A 23,617-nucleotide genomic window follows, 5' to 3' on the forward strand; every position below is an offset into this window, starting at 1 on the left:
AAGTGTTGCTCGGGGACGGGCCAGCGTTATATGTGTTGGTGAGAGCTGCAGATCGCTGAAATGTTTACACGCGGGCAAAAATGATCTAGGGGCTTGCTGCAAAAAATGTTATAAAATATGACATTTTCTGCAGCAAATCCACTGTTGCAGATTTTGAGATATATTTTTCCTTTGGGTGTATGTTGAATAACTCAGGATTGAAATCGAATTTCGGGAATCTGTAAGGTAGAAGGGTCGAATGGCATTGAAAGTTACATAATTTGGCGTTTTAAATTCAATATTGGAAATAATAGTTTGGAATTCGAAAATCAAGACTAACATTAGAAAGTGTCGTATAAAAACAAATAAAGTCGTTTGGTCAGACGGTGTCTGGACCATAGAACCTATGACTGAAAATGTTTCAATCGTGTTCCTCTGAAAACCTCTGAAAAAAGTGTTTTTTAATGAATCTAAAATTAAATGGCATGATTGTAATATTTATAAAACGCTTCTAATATTCATCTTCAGTTTAAAATTAAGGCCAATTAGATTTCATTCGAAAACACTAATTTTCTTCAAAGTTCATCCATAAGAGTTGTTGAGAAAAATCAAAACGTTGCGAATTTCATTTTTAACATGATCCAAACACATCCACTTGTCTATGTCACTGGTAGCTAAAACCAGCTGCGTGGCATACCGTGCTCTGGTTGATTGAATCAACCGCCACTGCGCTGGAGGAAGGCTGTGGGTGACGACGACGCCGCCGCCGCCAACAATGACCAATTATTGAAAAATTCGAATCTCTGATCAGAGTGCGCGCGGCTCGATTAAGACGACCGACGACGACGTCGATTGACTGCTGCTCTCCGGCTCTGCTCAAAACAAGAGTGTCGTTTGACAAAGACTGCGGAGAGTGAGAGTGTGATGGTGGCGCGCGAAAACAGAGGCAATTTTTAATGGATTTTAAATATGGTCTCCCTCGAAACGCCGGTCGTCACCACCGCACCGACGGCGGCGTCGGAGTCTTGGACGCGCGTTGACACAGTTCAAATTTGCAGGCTGCGCGCAGAAGCTCTCGGCGGTTGACGGCTCGCGGACTCCCGTGGCGGATCGTCAAGTTACGTATTGTGGTTTAACACATGGTCTATCAATTATCACATTTTGTGGGGTTGTTTGTGGCGTTGATTGCTGAAAAAGAGAAGATTTGACAAAAAGTGACTTACTTTTAAGAGAAAAGTTTCAAAAAAGTGATCAAAATGTGCACCTGTTGACAGATTTGTTCAAAAGTCAATAGTGATCAAGAGAAAAAAAGGAGACGAATCAAAGTTCGTTAAAAAACGAGGAAGTGGCAGATGTGGCAGAATGTTCGATCACTGCAAGCGAACCCTGCTGTCAGCTGTGGCGGTCGTGTGTCTCCACTTGACAGGATCCAGGTAAGTCTCTATCAACCAGTTCTCAAGGCACTATAATTATCGAAGACCATAAATGCATGCAAGCGTCTGCACGGTGTTTCAAAGTGTGAAAAAAATAACAAAAAGTAAAAGCAAGTCTGAAATAACCACAACAGAATAGAAAAATAGGATGAAAAATTAATTAATATTTACTCTTGATAACATCTGTCAAAACATTGCAACTGGTTCGCTTCAACTTCTACCAACTCCGACGATAATAATGATGTATCGTATCAGTCACCCCCTGGAGGCAAACTTCGCTCGTTGCTCTTTGCCTTGGATGGACTTGAGAAGAAGAACGAGTTAGCACTTGGTTGCTGCTTGATTGATTTTTTGTTGATCATTTTCAGGGTCATTGAACGACAATTTCGGTTACAGAGGATAAATTTATTCAAATTTACACAAAAATCAACTTTGAAGCATTTTATATGGATTTTTCGTAAATGTTTTGTTAGCATGTTATGATATACTCTTTTTTTGCGAATTCTAAGTGTAAATATAGGTATTCGGTGCCCTCTCCCCGTGCCCATACCTTCACACTTAGGAGACCCGGGAGGCGGAGTCTTGGCCACATTATAAGGTGTTACGTCGATTCCGTTTTTTCCGTTTGCGAATTGTTTTTTGAGTGAAAACTCTCTGTTTCAGGTGAACTTATTCAATGAGATTGAATCAAATGTGTAATTATCTTGGTAGTTATACCTGTAATTATTTGGGTAATTATCTTGGTAATTATACCTGAGTTATAGCTGATTTTGTGAAATTATGGAACGATTTTTTTTTTAAGAATTTGATCCAATATAAAAAAAGATTTGAAGTTGAATTCATAACTGCATTTATTTTAACTAAGAAAATGTAGTTATTTTTTCAGATTTTATTAACAGTTTGAATACAACATGCATTAAAAATATCATTAAATAAATAAAAAAAACTTATCATCGATAACTGCCTTTAACACGTTAACACGTGCGATTATTGCATCGATAGTGGATGATAGTTTTATTTCAATGAATTGTTTTAAATCATTATTCGTCCATAAGCTTAATGACTCAAACTTCATTTTTACATTATGATTATATTTTTTAACAAATTAAATGAGTAATACAGATATTGAAGAAGTACCAAGAATAGCTGAATCAATAACTGAGCAATTATTGAACATTGTGTGATTTTTTTTCTCCAATTTTTATGAAATTCAATGAGTTACAGTTCTATTTATTTTCACAAACCTACTATATTATCACAAAATTAAAATAAAAATCATCGGACAAAGAATAACTAGGTGTTTTTTTGCATCCTTTTATAGAAATCCAACAAATTTCATCAATGCATAAATTGCACAACAAAACACTTTTCCAATAAACAAAAGTTCTCCAGATGAAATGACTTTTCAAGTGCCAGCTCATCACTATTAAACTTAGTCTCGAAATGCACTTTATTTACTATCCAAACTTGTAACAATACGTCCTCGAACGATGACGAGCAAACATCGCACACATTTCGTCATTTGTGCATTAATTAAGTGCCTCGCACATCTCCAGAACTGGGCGAAGGAGTAACTTTTGGCGCACACAAACATGAAAACTTGAACCATCTTTTCGCCACCGGGGGAAAAGCGATTGGGAAAGATATTCACCTCCTTCCAGAATGACGTTGCCTGAGCTTCCAAGAGGGGCAGAGAGAAAGAGTGACACATTACATTATGCAAACGAATGCAACAATATTTCATCTCATTTCATTTCTCATCCTCTGGCTCGCAATTTCTCAAGTTTTAGCTGGCGCTGCTGCTGCTACTGCTAAGCACTAGGTACTAGCTAGGTTGGTTTAGCTCTGCTGGAAAAGTAAGGGACTCATCTTCATTACCAAGAACCGCACTTTGTCTTGCAAGTCATCTCCGGTGCGGTGGTGATGCTGGTTGAATTGCATACATGCATTCCTTGGGAGCACTGTTCTGATAGATGCACGTTGACAGTGACGTATATTTACACGTTTTTCCAACGTTGTGAGGAAGGTTCAGACCAAATGATAAACATATGACTGGGTCACGAAAAACTTTACTTCTCTTGTTTTATGTTTATATTGTTTCATTTTAAGTTTTTGCCTTCCTCACCTTACTGAGGAAAGGCTATAAAATCACTCGAAAACTGAACTTCTCAATTAGACCTCCTAGACCCACCTTCATGTATACCTATCTACTCAGAATCAAATTCTGAGCAAATGTCTGTGTGTGTGGTGGGATGTTGATCAAAAAATTGTCACTCGATTATCTTGACATTGAATAAACGGAATTTGTCCGTTTTGGCGTCATTCGATCCGTCTTGAGGACCCATAAGTCGCTATTGAAAATTATGCGGTTTAGTTAAGTACTTCAAAAGTTAAGCTAAAAAAACAATTTTAACAAATGTCCAGAAGATTGTATAAAGGGTGGTTTTTGTAAGAAAACCTGGCATGTTATACATTTTTAGAAAGGTATTTAAAAGACCTTTCCAACGCGATCAATACATTGAAGATCTGACGACCCTATCATAGTTATTAGCACTTAAGTGTTATCTATGTACTTTTTGGAAGCCGGATCTCAGATATTTTGATGAAAACGATGTCCGGATCTATCATGCGACCTCTCGTTGGATAGGTAATCAAAAGACCTTTCCAACGCGTTCAAAACATTGGACAACCCTAGCAAAAATTATAGGCACTTAGGTGTTATTTATACACTATTTGGAGGACAGATCTCAGATATTTTGATGAAAACGTTGTCCAAATATATCATGCGACTTATCTTTGGATAGGTAATTAAATGATCTTTCGAATGTGAGGAAGGCACCAACCACCTAAGGGTGGATTAAGTAACGTTTTTAATTTGCATTTATCTTGTTCAGTTTATGTTTGTTTACATTTTTATCATTACATTTTGCCTATCTAATTTATTCATGTTTTTACAGTAATCTTTTCAATTTTTTGTCTGTTTTCACATTTTCTGCTATAAAATGGCACCATTGTCATTTAAGTTGTAAAAAAATGCATAGAGGCATAGTCTGGGACACTAGAAAAATTACTGCATACTTCTTTTTACTTAAAATATAGGAAATGTTATTAAAAAACATCAGCCAAAGTTGACCCCTAAAAAAATACATTTTTAAAAACATTGGCAAAGTAACATAAAACAAATAAATCTTCCATCCTATACATTTTCTAAAATTTTAAGAGTTCTTCTTTCTAATGCTTGTTAAAGATCAAAAAATGGATTTTGGCGATTTTTTTAATTCTTTATTATAGAGTTTTTCAGCCGGAGGCTGGTTCAACTCTTGGCGATTTTTTAAATTGAAGCCCGTCTAAAGGCGGGGTTGGGTTGGGTTGTAGACAGCATCACCTGGAACATGCATGGGTTTGTTCATAATTAAACATGTTTTGTATATAAAAAAAAATCAAAAAAAAAAATAAATAGCCGTATTAAGCCAATATTGAGCAGGTTTTCAAAAGTTGACAATTTTTGTTTGCATAACATTAACATTCCAACGCCCAAGGCTCCAAAAAAGTTGGAACGGTAATTTCAACTCAATGGTTTTCGGGCATAACTCTAAATTGTTCAAACAGGAGTAAGTCTATGTAAAAAGGAATCTATGCACAGAAAACAAAACCGCTAGATTAACCCTCTACAACCCAACCCCGCCTTTAGACGGGCTTCGACTTGAAATATCGCCAAAATTCAATTTTTCAACCAATTTTTGATCTTTAAAAAGCATTGGAAAGAAGAACTCTTAAAATTTAGATAATTTTAGGATTGGAAGTTTAACTTGTTTTATGTGACGTTGGTAATGATTTAAAAAATGTCATTTTTTTTAGGGCTCAACTATGACTGTTTTTGCCTTCCTCACCTTACTGAGGAAAGGCTACAAAGCACTCGAAAAACGAAATTCTCAATTTGACCTCCTAGACCCACCTTCATGTATACATATCGACTCAGAATCAAATTCTGAGCAAATGTCTGTGTGTGTGGTGGGATGTTGATAAACAAGAATGCACTGGATTATCTCGCCTTGGCTGAACCAATTTGGACCATACTGGTCATTTTCGATCCGTCTTAGGGTCTCATAAGTCGCTATTGAAAATTATAAAGTTTAGTAAAGTACTTCAAAAGTTATGCTAAAAAAAACGATTCTAACAAAAGTGCAGAAGATTGTAAAAAGGGTGTTTTTTGTAAGAAACCCCGTCATGTTAAACATTGTTAGAAAGGTATTCAAAAGACCTATCCAACGAATTCAAAAGATTGATTATCTGACAACTCTGAGTGGGCTAAGGCGCCAGTCTTTACTGTTGGTGCTGGGTTTGAATCCCGTCGGTTGCATTTTTTTTTTTGTGTTTGCAAAAATTCTACATGCAGTGTGTAATATTAAGTGTTTATTTTGACGAAGGTGATGTGCATGCTTTTGCATGCGATTTTACCGTCGGATTTTTTGCTGTGTAGTGTCCCAGACTATGCCTCTACGTATTTTATTACAACTTAAATGATAATTATGCTATTTTATAGCAGAAAATGTGAAAAAAGCAAAACATTGAATAAGTGACTGTAAAAACATTACAAAATTAGATAGACCAAATGTAATGATTGGAGTTAGTACAATAGGTCAAATGAGCAACTCTCTACGAAATCGGCCTATTTCGACCATTTTTATTTTTTGTATTTTTTTTATTTGACTTAAACTTTGTGGGGGCCTTCCCTATGACCAAATAAGCTATTTTGCGTCATTGGTTCACCCATACAAGTCTCCATACAATTTTGGCTGCTGTCCATACAAAAATGGTATGTAAATATTCAAACAGCTGTAACTTTTAAGTGAATTTTCTGATCAATTTGGTATCTTCGGCAAAGTTGTAGGTATTGTTGAGGACTTTTGGGAAAAAATAGGTACACGGAAAAAAAATTTGCAGATTTTTTATCAACTTTTTTTTCACAAAAACTAAATTTCCCAAAATACGTATTTTTTGATTTTCGAGATTTTTTTAATATGTTTAGGGGACAAAATCCACAACTATTGAGCCATAGAGAAGCATGGTCAAAAAATTTGCCGCCGAGTTATGAATTTTTGAAAAAATAGTGATTTTTGGAAAAAATCGAAGTTTTATGCAAAAACAAGTTTGACATTATTTTTTAATGCAAAATTGCATTTGCAATCGAAAAGTACTTTACAGATTTAAAATAGCAGGATTGTTTTGAGATATATTTAGCATATAAATTCTTAAATTATGTCAAAAATAAACTGCGCTGAAAAAAATAGTTTAAAGAAAAAACAGCTTTGGCTCAATTAAAAAATTACAGCAAACGTCATGAGAACAGGGTTTGTTTGTTTTTCCAATCATTACACGCAGTTTTTCGTATTTGCTAAAGAAACATGATAATGATTCAATTATTTAAAAAAATCATCAGATAATACACTTCCGCTCGAAGCTAGTCCGTCCCATATGTAATTTCGTGAATTTTGAGGTAATGATGCAGTTTGGTTCAAAATCATGTAAACTATCAGAAAAACCAATAAAGTGTAGTACTTTGTTCTAGAAAGCCGGAGAAAATCCACTTTTTCGTGAAATTCTAACACGTAGCCTTATGGGCGGGACAACTTAGACACGCGTTTTTCTCAGCTTGCTGTTTTTACAAATGGGACGGACACGAATAGAGCGGCAGTACAAATGTTGTTCCTTTAGGTAGTCTGCTTTAACAAAAATATACTTTAGTACAAATCAGAACAAATAAAGGCAATTTTACAATTATTGCTGCAAATTTTCATTGATACTCTCTAAAATTATTTTTTTATTCTCTCTGTAAATTTCTTTCTCTGTTCCTAGACCACCTGCAACAAAAAAAAAAAAAAATATTGGTGGCACACTTGTGATAACCGTCATACAAATCTCCATCAAAATATTGGTGGCACACTTGTGACAACCGCCATACAAATCTCCATCAAAATATTGGTGGCACACTTGTGACAACCGCCATACAAATCGCCATCAAAATATTGGTGGCACACTTGTGACAACCGCCATACAAATCGTTATCAAAATATTGGTGGCACACTTGTGATAACCGCCATACAAATCTCCATCAAAATATTGGTGGCACACTTGTGACAACCGCCATACAAATCGCCATCAAAATATTGGTGGCACACTTGTGACAACCGCCATACAAATCTCCATCAAAATATTGGTGGCACACTTGTGACAACCGCCATACAAATCGCCATCAAAATATTGGTGGCACACTTGTGACAACCGCCATACAAATCGCCATCAAAATATTGGTGGCACACTTGTGATAACCGCCATACAAATCTCCATCAAAATATTGGTGGCACACTTGTGACAACCGCCATACAAATCGCCATCAAAATATTGGTGGCACACTTGTGACAACCGCCATACAAATCGCCATCAAAATATTGGTGGCACACTTGTGACAACCGCCATACAAATCGCCATCAAAATATTGGTGGCACACTTGTGACAACCGCCATACAAATTGCCATCAAAATATTGGTGGCACACTTGTGACAACCGCCATACAAATCGCCATCAAAATATTGGTGGCACACTTGTGACAACCGCCATACAAATCGCCATCAAAATATTGGTGGCACACTTGTGATAACCGCCATACAAATCTCCATCAAAATATTGGTGGCACACTTGTGACAACCGCCATACAAATCGTTATCAAAATATTGGTGGCACACTTGTGATAACCGCCATACAAATCTCCATCAAAATATTGGTGGCACACTTGTGACAACCGCCATACAAATCGCCATCAAAATATTGGTGGCACACTTGTGACAACCGCCATACAAATCGCCATCAAAATATTGGTGGCACACTTGTGACAACCGCCATACAAATCGTTATCAAAATATTGGTGGCACACTTGTGATAACCGCCATACAAATCTCCATCAAAATATTGGTGGCACACTTGTGACAACCGCCATACAAATCGCCATCAAAATATTGGTGGCACACTTGTGATAACTGCCATACAAATCTCCATCAAAATATTGGTGGCACACTTGTGACAACCGCCATACAAATCGCCATCAAAATATTGGTGGCACACTTGTGACAACCGCCATACAAATCTCCATCAAAATATTGGTGGCACACTTGTGACAACCGCCATACAAATCGCCATCAAAATATTGGTGGCACACTTGTGACAACCGCCATACAAATCGCCATCAAAATATTGGTGGCACACTTGTGATAACCGCCATACAAATCTCCATCAAAATATTGGTGGCACACTTGTGACAACCGCCATACAAATCGCCATCAAAATATTGGTGGCACACTTGTGACAACCGCCATACAAATTGCCATCAAAATATTGGTGGCACACTTGTGACAACCGCCATACAAATCGCCATCAAAATATTGGTGGCACACTTGTGACAACCGCCATACAAATCGCCATCAAAATATTGGTGGCACACTTGTGACAACCGCCATACAAATCTCCATCAAAATATTGGTGGCACACTTGTGACAACCGCCATACAAATCGCCATCAAAATATTGGTGGCACACTTGTGACAACCGCCATACAAATCGCCATCAAAATATTGGTGGCACACTTGTGATAACCGCCATACAAATCTCCATCAAAATATTGGTGGCACACTTGTGACAACCGCCATACAAATCGCCATCAAAATATTGGTGGCACACTTGTGACAACCGCCATACAAATCGTTATCAAAATATTGGTGGCACACTTGTGACAACCGCCATACAAATCGCCATCAAAATATTGGTGGCACACTTGTGACAACCGCCATACAAATCGCCATCAAAATATTGGTGGCACACTTGTGACAACCGCCATACAAATCGCCATCAAAATATTGGTGGCACACTTGTGACAACCGCCATACAAATCGCCATCAAAATATTGGTGGCACACTTGTGATAACCGCCATACAAATCTCCATCAAAATATTGGTGGCACACTTGTGACAACCGCCATACAAATCTCCATCAAAATATTGGTGGCACACTTGTGACAACCGCCATACAAATCGCCATCAAAATATTGGTGGCACACTTGTGACAACCGCCATACAAATCTCCATCAAAATATTGGTGGCACACTTGTGACAACCGCCATACAAATCGCCATCAAAATATTGGTGGCACACTTGTGACAACCGCCATACAAATCGCCATCAAAATATTGGTGGCACACTTGTGACAACCGCCATACAAATCGCCATCAAAATATTGGTGGCACACTTGTGACAACCGCCATACAAATCGCCATCAAAATATTGGTGGCACACTTGTGACAACCGCCATACAAATCGCCATCAAAATATTGGTGGCACACTTGTGACAACCGCCATACAAATCTCCATCAAAATATTGGTGGCACACTTGTGACAACCGCCATACAAATCGCCATCAAAATATTGGTGGCACACTTGTGACAACCGCCATACAAATCGCCATCAAAATATTGGTGGCACACTTGTGACAACCGCCATACAAATCGCCATCAAAATATTGGTGGCACACTTGTGATAACCGCCATACAAATCTCCATCAAAATATTGGTGGCACACTTGTGACAACCGCCATACAAATCGCCATCAAAATATTGGTGGCACACTTGTGACAACCGCCATACAAATCGTTATCAAAATATTGGTGGCACACTTGTGACAACCGCCATACAAATCGCCATCAAAATATTGGTGGCACACTTGTGACAACCGCCATACAAATCGCCATCAAAATATTGGTGGCACACTTGTGATAACCGCCATACAAATCTCCATCAAAATATTGGTGGCACACTTGTGACAACCGCCATACAAATCTCCATCAAAATATTGGTGGCACACTTGTGACAACCGCCATACAAATCGCCATCAAAATATTGGTGGCACACTTGTGACAACCGCCATACAAATTGCCATCAAAATATTGGTGGCACACTTGTGACAACCGCCATACAAATCGCCATCAAAATATTGGTGGCACACTTGTGACAACCGCCATACAAATCGCCATCAAAATATTGGTGGCACACTTGTGACAACCGCCATACAAATCTCCATCAAAATATTGGTGGCACACTTGTGACAACCGCCATACAAATCGCCATCAAAATATTGGTGGCACACTTGTGACAACCGCCATACAAATCGCCATCAAAATATTGGTGGCACACTTGTGATAACCGCCATACAAATCTCCATCAAAATATTGGTGGCACACTTGTGACAACCGCCATACAAATTGCCATCAAAATATTGGTGGCACACTTGTGACAACCGCCATACAAATCGCCATCAAAATATTGGTGGCACACTTGTGACAACCGCCATACAAATCGCCATCAAAATATTGGTGGCACACTTGTGACAACCGCCATACAAATCGCCATCAAAATATTGGTGGCACACTTGTGATAACCGCCATACAAATCTCCATCAAAATATTGGTGGCACACTTGTGACAACCGCCATACAAATCGCCATCAAAATATTGGTGGCACACTTGTGACAACCGCCATACAAATTGCCATCAAAATATTGGTGGCACACTTGTGACAACCGCCATACAAATCGCCATCAAAATATTGGTGGCACACTTGTGACAACCGCCATACAAATCGCCATCAAAATATTGGTGGCACACTTGTGACAACCGCCATACAAATCTCCATCAAAATATTGGTGGCACACTTGTGACAACCGCCATACAAATCTCCATCAAAATATTGGTGGCACACTTGTGACAACCGCCATACAAATCGCCATCAAAATATTGGTGGCACACTTGTGACAACCGCCATACAAATCTCCATCAAAATATTGGTGGCACACTTGTGACAACCGCCATACAAATCGCCATCAAAATATTGGTGGCACACTTGTGACAACCGCCATACAAATTGCCATCAAAATATTGGTGGCACACTTGTGACAACCGCCATACAAATCGCCATCAAAATATTGGTGGCACACTTGTGACAACCGCCATACAAAACTTCATCAACATTCAAATAGCCCTTTAGGAACACACTTGTGACACGTAGTACATTTTCAATTCGAAAATTTTGTGCTATCTTGTTACACGTTGATCTGCCATAAATCATAAAAGGTTCGTGTCTAGAATGAAATAATTTTCCATCCGGGGTTATTGTCTGTGCTTTTTGGATATGGGGAAAAACCTTTGATTTTCAGGGGTTTTCTTGATTTTTCCAACTTTCTTTCGATTGTATTTGTTTAAAGCGTGTTAATGGTTTGATTTTTTGTATTTTTCAATAATTTTTGTATTAATTTAGTTGATTAAAATTTCTTATAGAGCCATTTTACCAGCAATCACGAAAATAGCTGGAAAATCCAAGAAAATCGGGAAAATTTTAACCTTTTATTCCAAATAATAAAAATTTAAATAGTTTCTGATGAATGACAACATTGGATTTAAAAATAATATTGTTTAAGTTCATAAAAACATCAATTTAATGTTAACTTAGTTTGTATGGTAATTTTGGGCACACTTGTGACACGTAGTACATTTTTTACTTTCAGGGCACACTTGTGACACGTGCTTTTCTGATTTTTGTATACTTTCTGTACTATATCTTTTAGTAGGTGTTACTAAATGAGTTCATACTTGGAGCGTTTGTTGAGTGATAGTGTACGGACCGATCGCTTCATTCAGAATGATTCTATCAGTAACTGATGTGAAAATATTTAACTTTAAACTTTAAAAATCGATTTACTCGAAAAGTACTAAATGGCGTTTGTCACAAGATAGCACAGAAGTGACGAAATATTGCAACTGTTTATCATTTTTTGTCAACTTACCTGTAAATTTTTCGATTCAGGATCTCATCTCTTTCTGCACAATCGTTAACTACCTTCAGATCTTGCAGTTGCGGCCTTCCTTTAAGATACTCATTTGGATTCAGTTTTAAAAGAAATCTAAAGAAAATTCCTTCCTTTTTTATCTAAAAAACTGCATGGTATTTCTTGTAACAAAAGCAGATAAATTAAAATCCAACACGTTTGTAATTAGGTTTGGATCAGAACAGATGACGATTCATGGATGAACTAATTCATCAAATTTGTATTCTCTCACACACGCTCTTACAATATGATATCTATTGTTGTGTTTTTTTCGTTTTGTTGATCACATATTACATTAAATTGTATATCTCAAAACAATCCTGCTATTTTAGTTGAAAATTATAATTAACATGCCAGAAACGCAGCGCAGCGGATAGCAAACGAAAACGACGACGACGACAAAAGTCCAAGCAGAGAAACAGCGCGCGCTTGTTGGTAAACAGGCAGGCAGGCAGGCGAGCAAGCTCGTGAGGGTGTTTGAACCTGAGAGAGAGCACGTGCGTGTACGAATTGGAAATAAACATCGTTGCTAGGTAGCCCCTTACAGCTGGCCGCGCAAAAATGGTTAGTTTTGGGTGCTAATAACTTCGCGTGAAAAAATCCTAAAAATATGGTGTCTCCGGGAAAGTTGTTCTTAATTTAATGAAGGTTCTACATTTGAGAAATGGTAAGAATAGGATAATTATGGCGCCTTCCACAGGTAAAAAAGTAAAACAGTTGCTTTTCTCCATACATTTTGACGATTTTTCCCATACAAACTTTAAGCGATTGGAGGGAGGGGTTCCCGTGGTCAGAATGAGCTCAAATTTGGAATTTAGCCTAGTGATGGGTCAATCTTTGATTTCAGGGGGTAGCCTCAAAAAAGTCCGGATTTGGACCACCCTAATGACCATTTCGAAATTTTTTTTTTTAAAAGTTCAGAAAATTTGCTATAAAATTGTCTAAGAAATATTAAAGATAGGACCTCGGGTTGCTTAGATAGAGCTGCTTTAAGAAAAAAAAACACGAAAATTGAAGTTTTCTTAATATCACCAAAACAACCCACCATTTTCTAATAACCATATCTCAGCAGCTAATGGTCCGATTTTCAATGTTAATACATAAAAAATTCGTGAAATTTCCCGATCTTTTCGAAAAAAAATATGTTGTAAATTTTTAAATCAAGACTAGCATTTTAAATGGGCGTAATATTCAATGTTTGGCCCTTTTAAAATTTTATTCTTGATTTAAAAATTTTCAAAGTATTTTTTTTTTCGAAAAGATCGAAAATTTCACGAATGTTTCTTGTATTAACATTGATAATCGGACCATTAGTTGCTGAGATATCGTCATTAGAAAATGGTGGGTTATTTTGGTGAGATTAAGAAAACTTCAATTTTCGTGTTTCTTTTTTTTTAAGCGGCTCTATCTCAGAAACCCGAGGTCCAATCTTCAATGTCTCTTAGACAATTTTATAGCAAATTTTCTGAACTTTTCAAAAAAAATATTTTAAGAAATGGTCACTTCCCAATTAACATTTTTTTTCCAGGAGTTCTACAAGAGCTCTTTAAAGATAGCTACAGCATAGCAGTTCTGACCGCGGTAGGATAAAATTCTCTTTAAAACTTCTTCAGGAGTTTGGAAGAGTACTTGAAGAGAGTTTTATCCTACCGCGGTCCAAACTGCTATGCTGTAGCTATCTTGAAGAGCTCTTGTAGAACTCCTGGAAAAAATGTTACTTGGGTTATGGTCACTATTTTTAAAAATTGAAAAACTGCAAATATTTCGTTAAAATCAAACTTTCGGTGGCTATATCTCAAAAACGGAGCCCTTAATCAAAAAAAATGCACAGTGCTTTTTGATTGCAAATTCAATTTTACATCGAAAAATTAAATTGAAAAATTTGAATATCTGCGGCTTTTTTTTTCAAAAAAGTCACTTAAAATGGCTAAAACTTGAAAACGGTGCACTTTATAAGAATTTCACTGAAGTACTTTTTGATTGCAAATTCGATTTTACATCGAAAAATGAAGTTGAAAAATTTTTGCGCTTCATATTACGATTTTTTGAAAAAATCGGTATTGATTCAAAAATTTATAACTCGGTCAAAGTATTTTTGCCAGTCCTTGAAATTTCTGAAAAGTTGGCATTTGATGTCCAATAAAACATTTCAGAAAATAAAAAATAATAATTAAAAATAGAGCAATTTCAGCTCAAATCAGGATTTTTCTGGTACGATTGTTCCCGACCCTCTTCGATTTCAATGAAACTTTTTAGACATGTTATCCTACACAGAAAAAAAATAATTCTCGTAATCGTGAATTAAGTTCACGAATGTGAGAACCACGAAGAAATTTATTCATAAACGTGAATAAATTCCTTCGTGGTTCTCGCATTCGTGAATTTAATTCACGATTTCGGGAATCGGTTTTTTACAGTGTAGGCCTATAAAAGCCATTATATAAAAATAATAAAAATGAGTTGCTCACATCAAGCTATTTTTACTTGATTTCAGAAACTTCAATTTAATGTCAAAGTAACAAAGAGTTAGCATGCAAAGTGTCATTTTCCATAATTCCCATAAATGTTTAATTACAGAAGAAAGTGTACAAATTTAGTTATTTTCACTGGATCATTGCCATATTAAGCTTGTTTGCATTCTTATTCCAAATAATTTATTTCATATTGTTGTGTTTAGTTTTGCTTCGACAACTCTATGCACTTGTCTGAAAAAAAGACTAATTGCATTGGATACCGAGCTGTCAAATGTAAGCTAGCAGCGTAATTGAATAAAAGTTTTGTTGACATAACCCAACCTCGATGAAAACACCCTCAAAAACCCAATAACACACACCAAACAACCAACTAAGCCACCGAATATTGCCCTATCTACATCTCGTCCAACTCTGGCAACACCGCCAGTAACACTCTGCGCTCAAGTTTCAATTTGCTGTTAATCCAGCAACACCATATTCGCAACATATGATGCACGGGACCACCATTGGCAAAAGTGTGTGCTAAATTATTCATGTGACACAAGCGCTATCGGAAAATGAAAATAAATATTGCAGCAGCCAGCCAGCCAGCTAGCGCTGGAATGGAATGCTTTCATTCATAATCAAATTTTCGCGCACGAAACAAAAACACAAAAACCAGCAAAAAAGAAAGAGACACAAGCGTGAGAGTTTTCCTCCGATGAAGTGCTGATATTCTGATGCTGGAAAACAAATCATCAATATGCAAGATGGATTCACCTATAGTAGATTAAAAATTAAAAGTTCATTGACTTTTAAGTGATGATTTGCACTTAATAGGCGCTTTTAAACAGAATACATTTTGAAAAATAAACATGTAAGACAAATCTGTAGTACATAATATGTGATGCTGAAAAGTCTGTCTGTTTTTGTATGTTTGGCATGGTTAAGGTGAATTTTGTTATTTAATCTTTTTCCAGCGAATGAATTTTTCCCCAAAAGATGCATCCACATCAGTGGGTGCAACCCGAAAGCACATACTGAAATATGGTTCGTCTTGCCACGCCACCAGGTTCAGTGGAAGCTCTCTGATCAGGATATGAATAAGACACTAAATTTGCTGTGATTCGATGTTTTACGATGGCAGTGGCTTCATAAAGTGTGCACTGGATTATTTGAATGCATCAACTGGTGCAGGAAGCAAGCTGATGCAAACGAAGAGTAAATGAACTTGCTACAGAAAATCTGCAACCGTGCATTATTCATGAAGGAACCATCGTTACTTCCCACTTTTGCATCGAACGATGGTTGGTTTATAGCTCGAAAGCGTTCATTTATAATGGAATTTGCACGGGTTTCGGAATGCTTGCCTTGTTTATTGTCTTGAGTTATGCTGTTAAATTCAATTTAAAATTGATCATTTTTTCTAGAAACAAATCAAAGGATCTTTTAAATAAACCGTGAATGAAATATTTAAAAATTGTCTTTAAATTTAATATTTGACATTAGTTTAAAAGACATAAGTTCGAATGGCAACAACAACATTTGTTTTCCTAACAATCAGGAAAGTAACACCGATAAAAAAATAGCTTTTTAAGATCGAAAATGCCACATGGGTAATTCTCCGTCAACTTCAACGAAATCGGCAAAAGTTGCCAAAATCCCTCTTTGATTTGCATGAAACATTGTTCCAATGGTATTTTTTGTCCCTGATTACTATCCGAGCTCAATTTTTTTATATCTTTTGAAGGAGGGGCCGTACGACCCCTTCAATTTTTGAACATTTGAAAAAAGACGTGTTTTTAAACAATTTGCAGCCTAAAATGGTTATGATAAAGAAATTTGGTGTCAAAGAGACTTTTATGCAACATTTGATGGCGTACTCAGAATTCCGAGAAAAAATGTCATTTCATGAGAAATTTAATGTACTTTTTGAATCTGCAGTATCATTAAAAACATAATTTTTAATTTTTAATTTTTAATTTTGTGTTTTATGTAACTTTGCAGAGTTATGTTTTAGAGTGTAACAATGTTCTACAAAGTGTAACAATGTTCTACAAAGTTGTAGAGCAGAAAAATTACAAAAATTGTAATGCATCAACAAAAAGGGTTTGCTTAATACCATCATGAGTAATCGCAATTTTACAAAAATAAAGTTTTGAAAAAGTTGATCGCCGTTAATCATGGGCGTTCAAGGTCACCCGCGACAGACACGAACGATGAAACAAAGAAAAACAAAAAAAGTAGAAAACTTCTTCAAAACTATGTTTTGTAAAACTGCGATAACTCGTTATGATTACAAACAAAAACAACCCTTTCATTTTCATACATAAAGATATAAAGATTTATTTAAAATAATATGAAAACATAAATCAGATCTTCAACATTATTCCTCATTAAACTATGTAAAAAACTTAAACACTCCAAATATAACTCAAATAGATACCATAACCTGTTTCGACCTTTTGTCAATTTTAAACCTTCCGTACGTTCAACCTACCCCTACATGACTTTTTCTTTATACAAAATTTCAATGTATGTAAGGAGCGTGGTTATTTTTTGGAATTATAATTTTTAAGTAGTATCTCAATCAACCGTTTCAATCAAAACAATGTTGAAAAGTATTACTTTTCTAAACAAGTGCTAAACATTCAACTTTTCAGAATCCATTCCAGTTTAAAAAAGTTGTACTTTTCATTATTTGTTTTGAACAGTGTTTCGATTAGATCCTGTTCATTCTGGTAAAGAAAAGAAGGCTTTTTCGTCATTCGAGAATTACAGAAAAAGTAGGGGAAATTCTCGTAAGTTTGGCAGGTTAAGCACTCGCTCCTAACTCCATCCAATTTGCTGATTTTCACTATTTAAACAACCATTTTTGCATAACTTTTGATAGAAACTTGCTTGCTCACTTCTCATTGAGCTATTTATCACTCGATTTCAGTTGAAAACGCTATTAATTAGCTTTAATTGAATGTCAAAGTTCTGACCTGCCAACATTAGAGGCACGCTGGAATTAGATGCTGTTCCCCTACGTTGTTTCACGACAGAACTGCAAAAAATAGTTTTTTGCAATTCCGTCGTGAATGTCAATCCATCCAGCAGGGCAATCTGGCCAAATAAAAAATCCGAACATGGTTTTAGCATGTACCAAAGTGGTACATAAGTGTACCTTTAAGGATTTTTGATGTACTTCAAAGGTTCGATAAGTAGCCTTGCCCTGCTGGAAAGATAGCTGTTTTTTAGAAAACGTCACCAAATCAACTTCTTTATTACAGGAAAGTTATGTACCATCGATGTACCTAACGAATCTGTGTTCAGATTTTACCTAAACTTCTTATAAGTAGTACTTCCCTTTATACTTAACTTTTGAAGTACTTTATATATTGATTTTGACAACGGGATCGTGTTCCTTGGAAAATTTTAAGTAAGTTTGAGTATAAAAAGTCCATACTTAAGTTGATTTAGGCCAACTCTGGAACAATTTATCGATTTTTTGAATATAAAGTACCATGCGCCTCCTTTAAAATGAAATTACACTGAATAATAATAAAACCAACATGTATTACAATAAAAACTAAAAGAGAAAATGTTTTTCTAATGCTTCTAATGCTAAATCAATATGTGCATACATACAAATAAGGATTTATAAAACAATAAAATTAAAACTTGGAGAAGTTGAAAGAAATATTAAAAATAAACATCAAAACTAAAATAAAAGTTGCCCGCTGTCATCACAGACAATTGTACCCATAGAAAAGTGTGTTTCTGTTATCTGTGAACAATGTACATCGCATGTACCAACTTGTACTTGAATGGAAAAAAATATTTTCTAATAAAACAATTCGAATATTTGTGAAATTTGATGAAAATCCAAAATAAATCAACTAAACTCAAATAGCAGCTGCCCGTTGTTATCACAGACAATTGTACCAATAGAAAAGCGTGTTTCTGTTGTCTGTGAACAATGTACATCGCATGTACCAACTTGTAATTGCATGGAAATAATTGTTTTCTAATAAAAAAATTCGAATATTTGAGAAATTTGATGAAAATTCAAAATAAATAAAAAAAAACTCAAATAGCAGCTGCACGTTGTTATCACAGACAATTGTACCAATAGAAAAGTGTGTTTCTGTTGTCTGTGAACAATGTACATCACATGTACCAACTTGTACTTGCATGGAAATAATTATTTTCTAATAAAACAATTCGAATATTTGTGAAATTTGATGAAAATTCAAAAAAAATCAAATAAACTCAAATAGCAGCTGCCCGTTGTTATCACAGACAATTGTACCAATAGAAAAGCGTGTTTCTGTTGTCTGTGAACAATGTACATCGCATGTACCAACTTGTACTTGCATGGAAATAATTGTTTTCTAATAAAACAATTCGAATATTTGTGAAATTTGATGAAAATTCAAAATAAATCAAATAAACTCAAATAGCAGCTGCCCGTTGACATCACAGACAATTGTACCAATAGAAAAGTGTGTTTCTGTTGTCTGTGAACAATGTACAACACATGTACCATTTTGTACTTGCATGGAAATAATTATTTTCTAAAAAAAAATTCGAATATTTGTCAAATTAAATGAAAATCCAAAATAAATCAAATAAACTCAAATAGCAGCTGCCCGTTGTTATCACAGACAATTGTACCAATAGAAGAGTGTGTTTCTGTTGTCTGTGAACAATGTACATCGCATGTACCAACTTGTACTTGCATGGAAATAATTGTTTTCTAATAAAACAATTCGAATATTTGTGAAATTTGATGAAAATCCAAAATAAATCAAATATACTCAAATAGCAGCTGCCCGTTGACATCACAGACAATTGTACCAATAGAAAAGTGTGTTTCTGTTGTCTGTGAACAATGCACAACACATGTACCAACTTGTTCTTGCATGGAAATAATTATTTTCTAATGAAACAATTCGAATATTTGTGAAATTTGATGAAAATCCAAAATAAATCAAATAAACTCAAATAGCAGCTGCCCATTTTTATCACAGACAATTGTGCCAATAGAAAAGTGTGTTTCTGTTGTCTGTGAACAATGTACATCGCATGTACCAACTTGTACTTGCATGGAAATAATTATTTTCTAATAAAACAATTCGAATATTTGTAAAATTTGATGAAAATCCAAAATAAATAAAAAAAACTCAAATAGCAGCTGCCCGTTGTTATCACAGACAATTGTACCAATAGAAAAGTGTGTTTTTTTTGTCTGTGAACAATGCACAACACATGTACCAACTTGTACTTGCATGGAAATAATTATTTTCTAATGAAACAATTCGAATATTTGTGAAATTTGATGAAAATCCAAAATAAATCAAATAAACTCAAATAGCAGCTGCCCGTTGTTATCACAGACAATTGTACCAAAAGAAAAGTGTGTTTTTGTTGTCTGTGAACAATGTACATCGCATGTACCAACTTGTACTTGCATGGAAATAATTGTTTTCTAATAAAACAATTCGAATATTTGTGAAATTTGATGAAAATTCAAAATAAATCAAATAAACTCAAATAGCAGCTGCCCGTTGTTATCACAGACAATTGTACCAATAGAAAAGTGTGTTTCTGTTGTCTGTGAACAATGTACATCACATGTACCATTTTGTACTTGCATGGAAATAATTATTTTCTAAAAAAAAATTCGAATATTTGTCAAATTAAATGAAAATCCAAAATAAATCAAATAAACTCAAATAGCAGCTGCCCGTTGTTATCACAGACAATTGTACCAATAGAAAAGTGTGTTTCTGTTGTCTGTGAACAATGTACATCGCATGTACCAACTTGTACTTGCATGGAAATAATTATTTTCTAATAAAACAATTCGAATATTTGTGAAATTTGATGAAAATTCAAAATAAATCAAATAAACTCAAATAGCAGCTGCCCGTTGTTATCACAGACAATTGTACCAAAAGAAAAGTGTGTTTTTGTTGTCTGTGAACAATGTACATCGCATGTACCAACTTGTACTTGCATGGAAATAATTGTTTTCTAATAAAACAATTCGAATATTTGTGAAATTTGATGAAAATTCAAAATAAATCAAATAAACTCAAATAGCAGCTGCCCGTTGTTATCACAGACAATTGTACCAATAGAAAAGTGTGTTTCTGTTGTCTGTGAACAATGTACATCACATGTACCATTTTGTACTTGCATGGAAATAATTATTTTCTAATAAAACAATTGAAATATTTGTGAAATTTGATGAAAATCCAAAATAAATCAAATAAACTCAAATAGCAGCTGCCCATTTTTATCACAGACAATTGTGCCAATAGAAAAGTGTGTTACTGTTGTCTGTGAACAATGTACATCGCATGTACCAACTTGTACTTGCATGGAAATAATTATTTTCTAATGAAACAATTCGAATATTTGTAAAATTTGATGAAAATCCAAAATAAATAAAAAAACTCAAATAGCAGCTGCCCGTTGTTATCACAGACAATTGTACCAATAGAAAAGTGTGTTTTTTTTGTCTGTGAACAATGCACAACACATGTACCAACTTGTACTTGCATGGAAATAATTATTTTCTAATGAAACAATTCGAATATTTGTGAAATTTGATGAAAATCCAAAATAAATCAAATAAACTCAAATAGCAGCTGCCCGTTGTTATCACAGACAATTGTACCAATAGAAAAGTGTGTTTTTGTTGTCTGTGAACAATGTACATCGCATGTACCAACTTGTACTTGCATGGAAATAATTGTTTTCTAATAAAACAATTCGAATATTTGTGAAATTTGATGAAAATTCAAAATAAATCAAATAAACTCAAATAGCAGCTGCCCGTTGTTATCACAGACAATTGTACCAATAGAAAAGTGTGTTTCTGTTGTCTGTGAACAATGTACATCACATGTACCATTTTGTACTTGCATGGAAATAATTATTTTCTAAAAAAAATTCGAATATTTGTCAAATTAAATGAAAATCCAAAATAAATCAAATAAACTTAAATAGCAGCTGCCCGTTGTTATCACAGACAATTGTACCAATAGAAAAGTGTGTTTCTGTTGTCTGTGAACAATGTACATCGCATGTACCAACTTGTACTTGCATGGAAATAATTGTTTTCTAATAAAAAAATTCGAATATTTGAGAAATTTGATGAAAATTCAAAATAAATAAAAAACTCAAATAGCAGCTGCCCGTTGACATCACAGACAATTGTACCAATAGAAAAGTGTGTTTCTGTTGTCTGTGAACAATGTACATCGCATGTACCAACTTGTACTTGCATGGAAATAATTGTTTTCTAATAAAAAAATTCGAATATTTGAGAAATTTGATGAAAATTCAAAATAAATTAAAAAAAACTCAAATAGCAGCTGCACGTTGTTATCACAGACAATTGTACCAATAGAAAAGTGTGTTTCTGTTGTCTGTGAACAATGTACATCACATGTACCAACTTGTACTTGCATGGAAATAATTATTTTCTAAGAAAACAATTCGAATATTTGTGAAATTTGATGAAAATTCAAAAAAAATCAAATAAACTCAAATAGCAGCTGCCCGTTGTTATCACAGACAATTGTACCAATAGAAAAGCGTGTTTCTGTTGTCTGTGAACAATGTACATCGCATGTACCAACTTGTACTTGCATGGAAATAATTGTTTTCTAATAAAACAATTCGAATATTTGTGAAATTTGATGAAAATTCAAAATAAATCAAATAAACTCAAATAGCAGCTGCCCGTTGTTATCACAGACAATTGTACCAATAGAAAAGTGTGTTTCTGTTGTCTGTGAACAATGTACATCACATGTACCATTTTGTACTTGCATGGAAATAATTATTTTCTAAAAAAAATTCGAATATTTGTCAAATTAAATGAAAATCCAAAATAAATCAAATAAACTTAAATAGCAGCTGCCCGTTGTTATCACAGACAATTGTACCAATAGAAAAGTGTGTTTCTGTTGTCTGTGAACAATGTACATCGCATGTACCAACTTGTACTTGCATGGAAATAATTGTTTTCTAATAAAAAAATTCGAATATTTGTGAAATTTGATGAAAATCCAAAATAAATCAAATATACTCAAATAGCAGCTGCCCGTTGACATCACAGACAATTGTACCAATAGAAAAGTGTGTTTTTGTTGTCTGTGAACAATGCACAACACATGTACCAACTTGTTCTTGCATGGAAATAATTATTTTCTAATGAAACAATTCGAATATTTGTGAAATTTGATGAAAATTCAAAATAAATCAAATAAACTCAAATAGCAGCTGCCCGTTGTTATCACAGACAATTGTACCAATAGAAAAGTGTGTTTCTGTTGTCTGTGAACAATGTACATCACATGTACCATTTTGTACTTGCATGGAAATAATTATTTTCTAAAAAAAAATTCGAATATTTGTCAAATTAAATGAAAATCCAAAATAAATCAAATAAACTCAAATAGCAGCTGCCCGTTGTTATCACAGACAATTGTACCAATAGAAAAGTGTGTTTCTGTTGTCTGTGAACAATGCACAACACATGTACCAACTTGTACTTGCATGGAAATAATTATTTTCTAATGAAACAATTCGAATATTTGTGAAATTTGATGAAAATCCAAAATAAATCAAATAAACTCAAATAGCAGCTGCCCGTTGTTATCACAGACAATTGTACCAAAAGAAAAGTGTGTTTTTGTTGTCTGTGAACAATGTACATCGCATGTACCAACTTGTACTTGCATGGAAATAATTGTTTTCTAATAAAACAATTCGAATATTTGTGAAATTTGATGAAAATTCAAAATAAATCAAATAAACTCAAATAG

At 34.8% G+C, this 23,617-nt stretch overlaps 1 protein-coding gene across 1 annotated transcript in view; it reads left to right on the top strand.

The window, feature by feature from the left end:
* Nucleotides 1-694: 694 nt before the first annotated feature.
* Nucleotides 695-23,617, top strand: part of LOC120424997 (hyaluronidase Tab y 2.0101-like) — a 49,402-nt gene continuing 26,479 nt past the window's right edge. The window contains exon 1 of the mRNA XM_039589367.2: nt 695-1,412. Coding sequence (XP_039445301.1) covers nt 1,342-1,412 — 71 coding nt within the window. The 5' untranslated portion in view covers nt 695-1,341. The remainder of the gene's footprint in view (nt 1,413-23,617) is intronic.

This window comes from Culex pipiens, chromosome 2 (assembly GCF_016801865.2).
Source record: "Culex pipiens pallens isolate TS chromosome 2, TS_CPP_V2, whole genome shotgun sequence".
NCBI classification, from domain to species: Eukaryota; Metazoa; Arthropoda; class Insecta; order Diptera; family Culicidae; genus Culex; species Culex pipiens.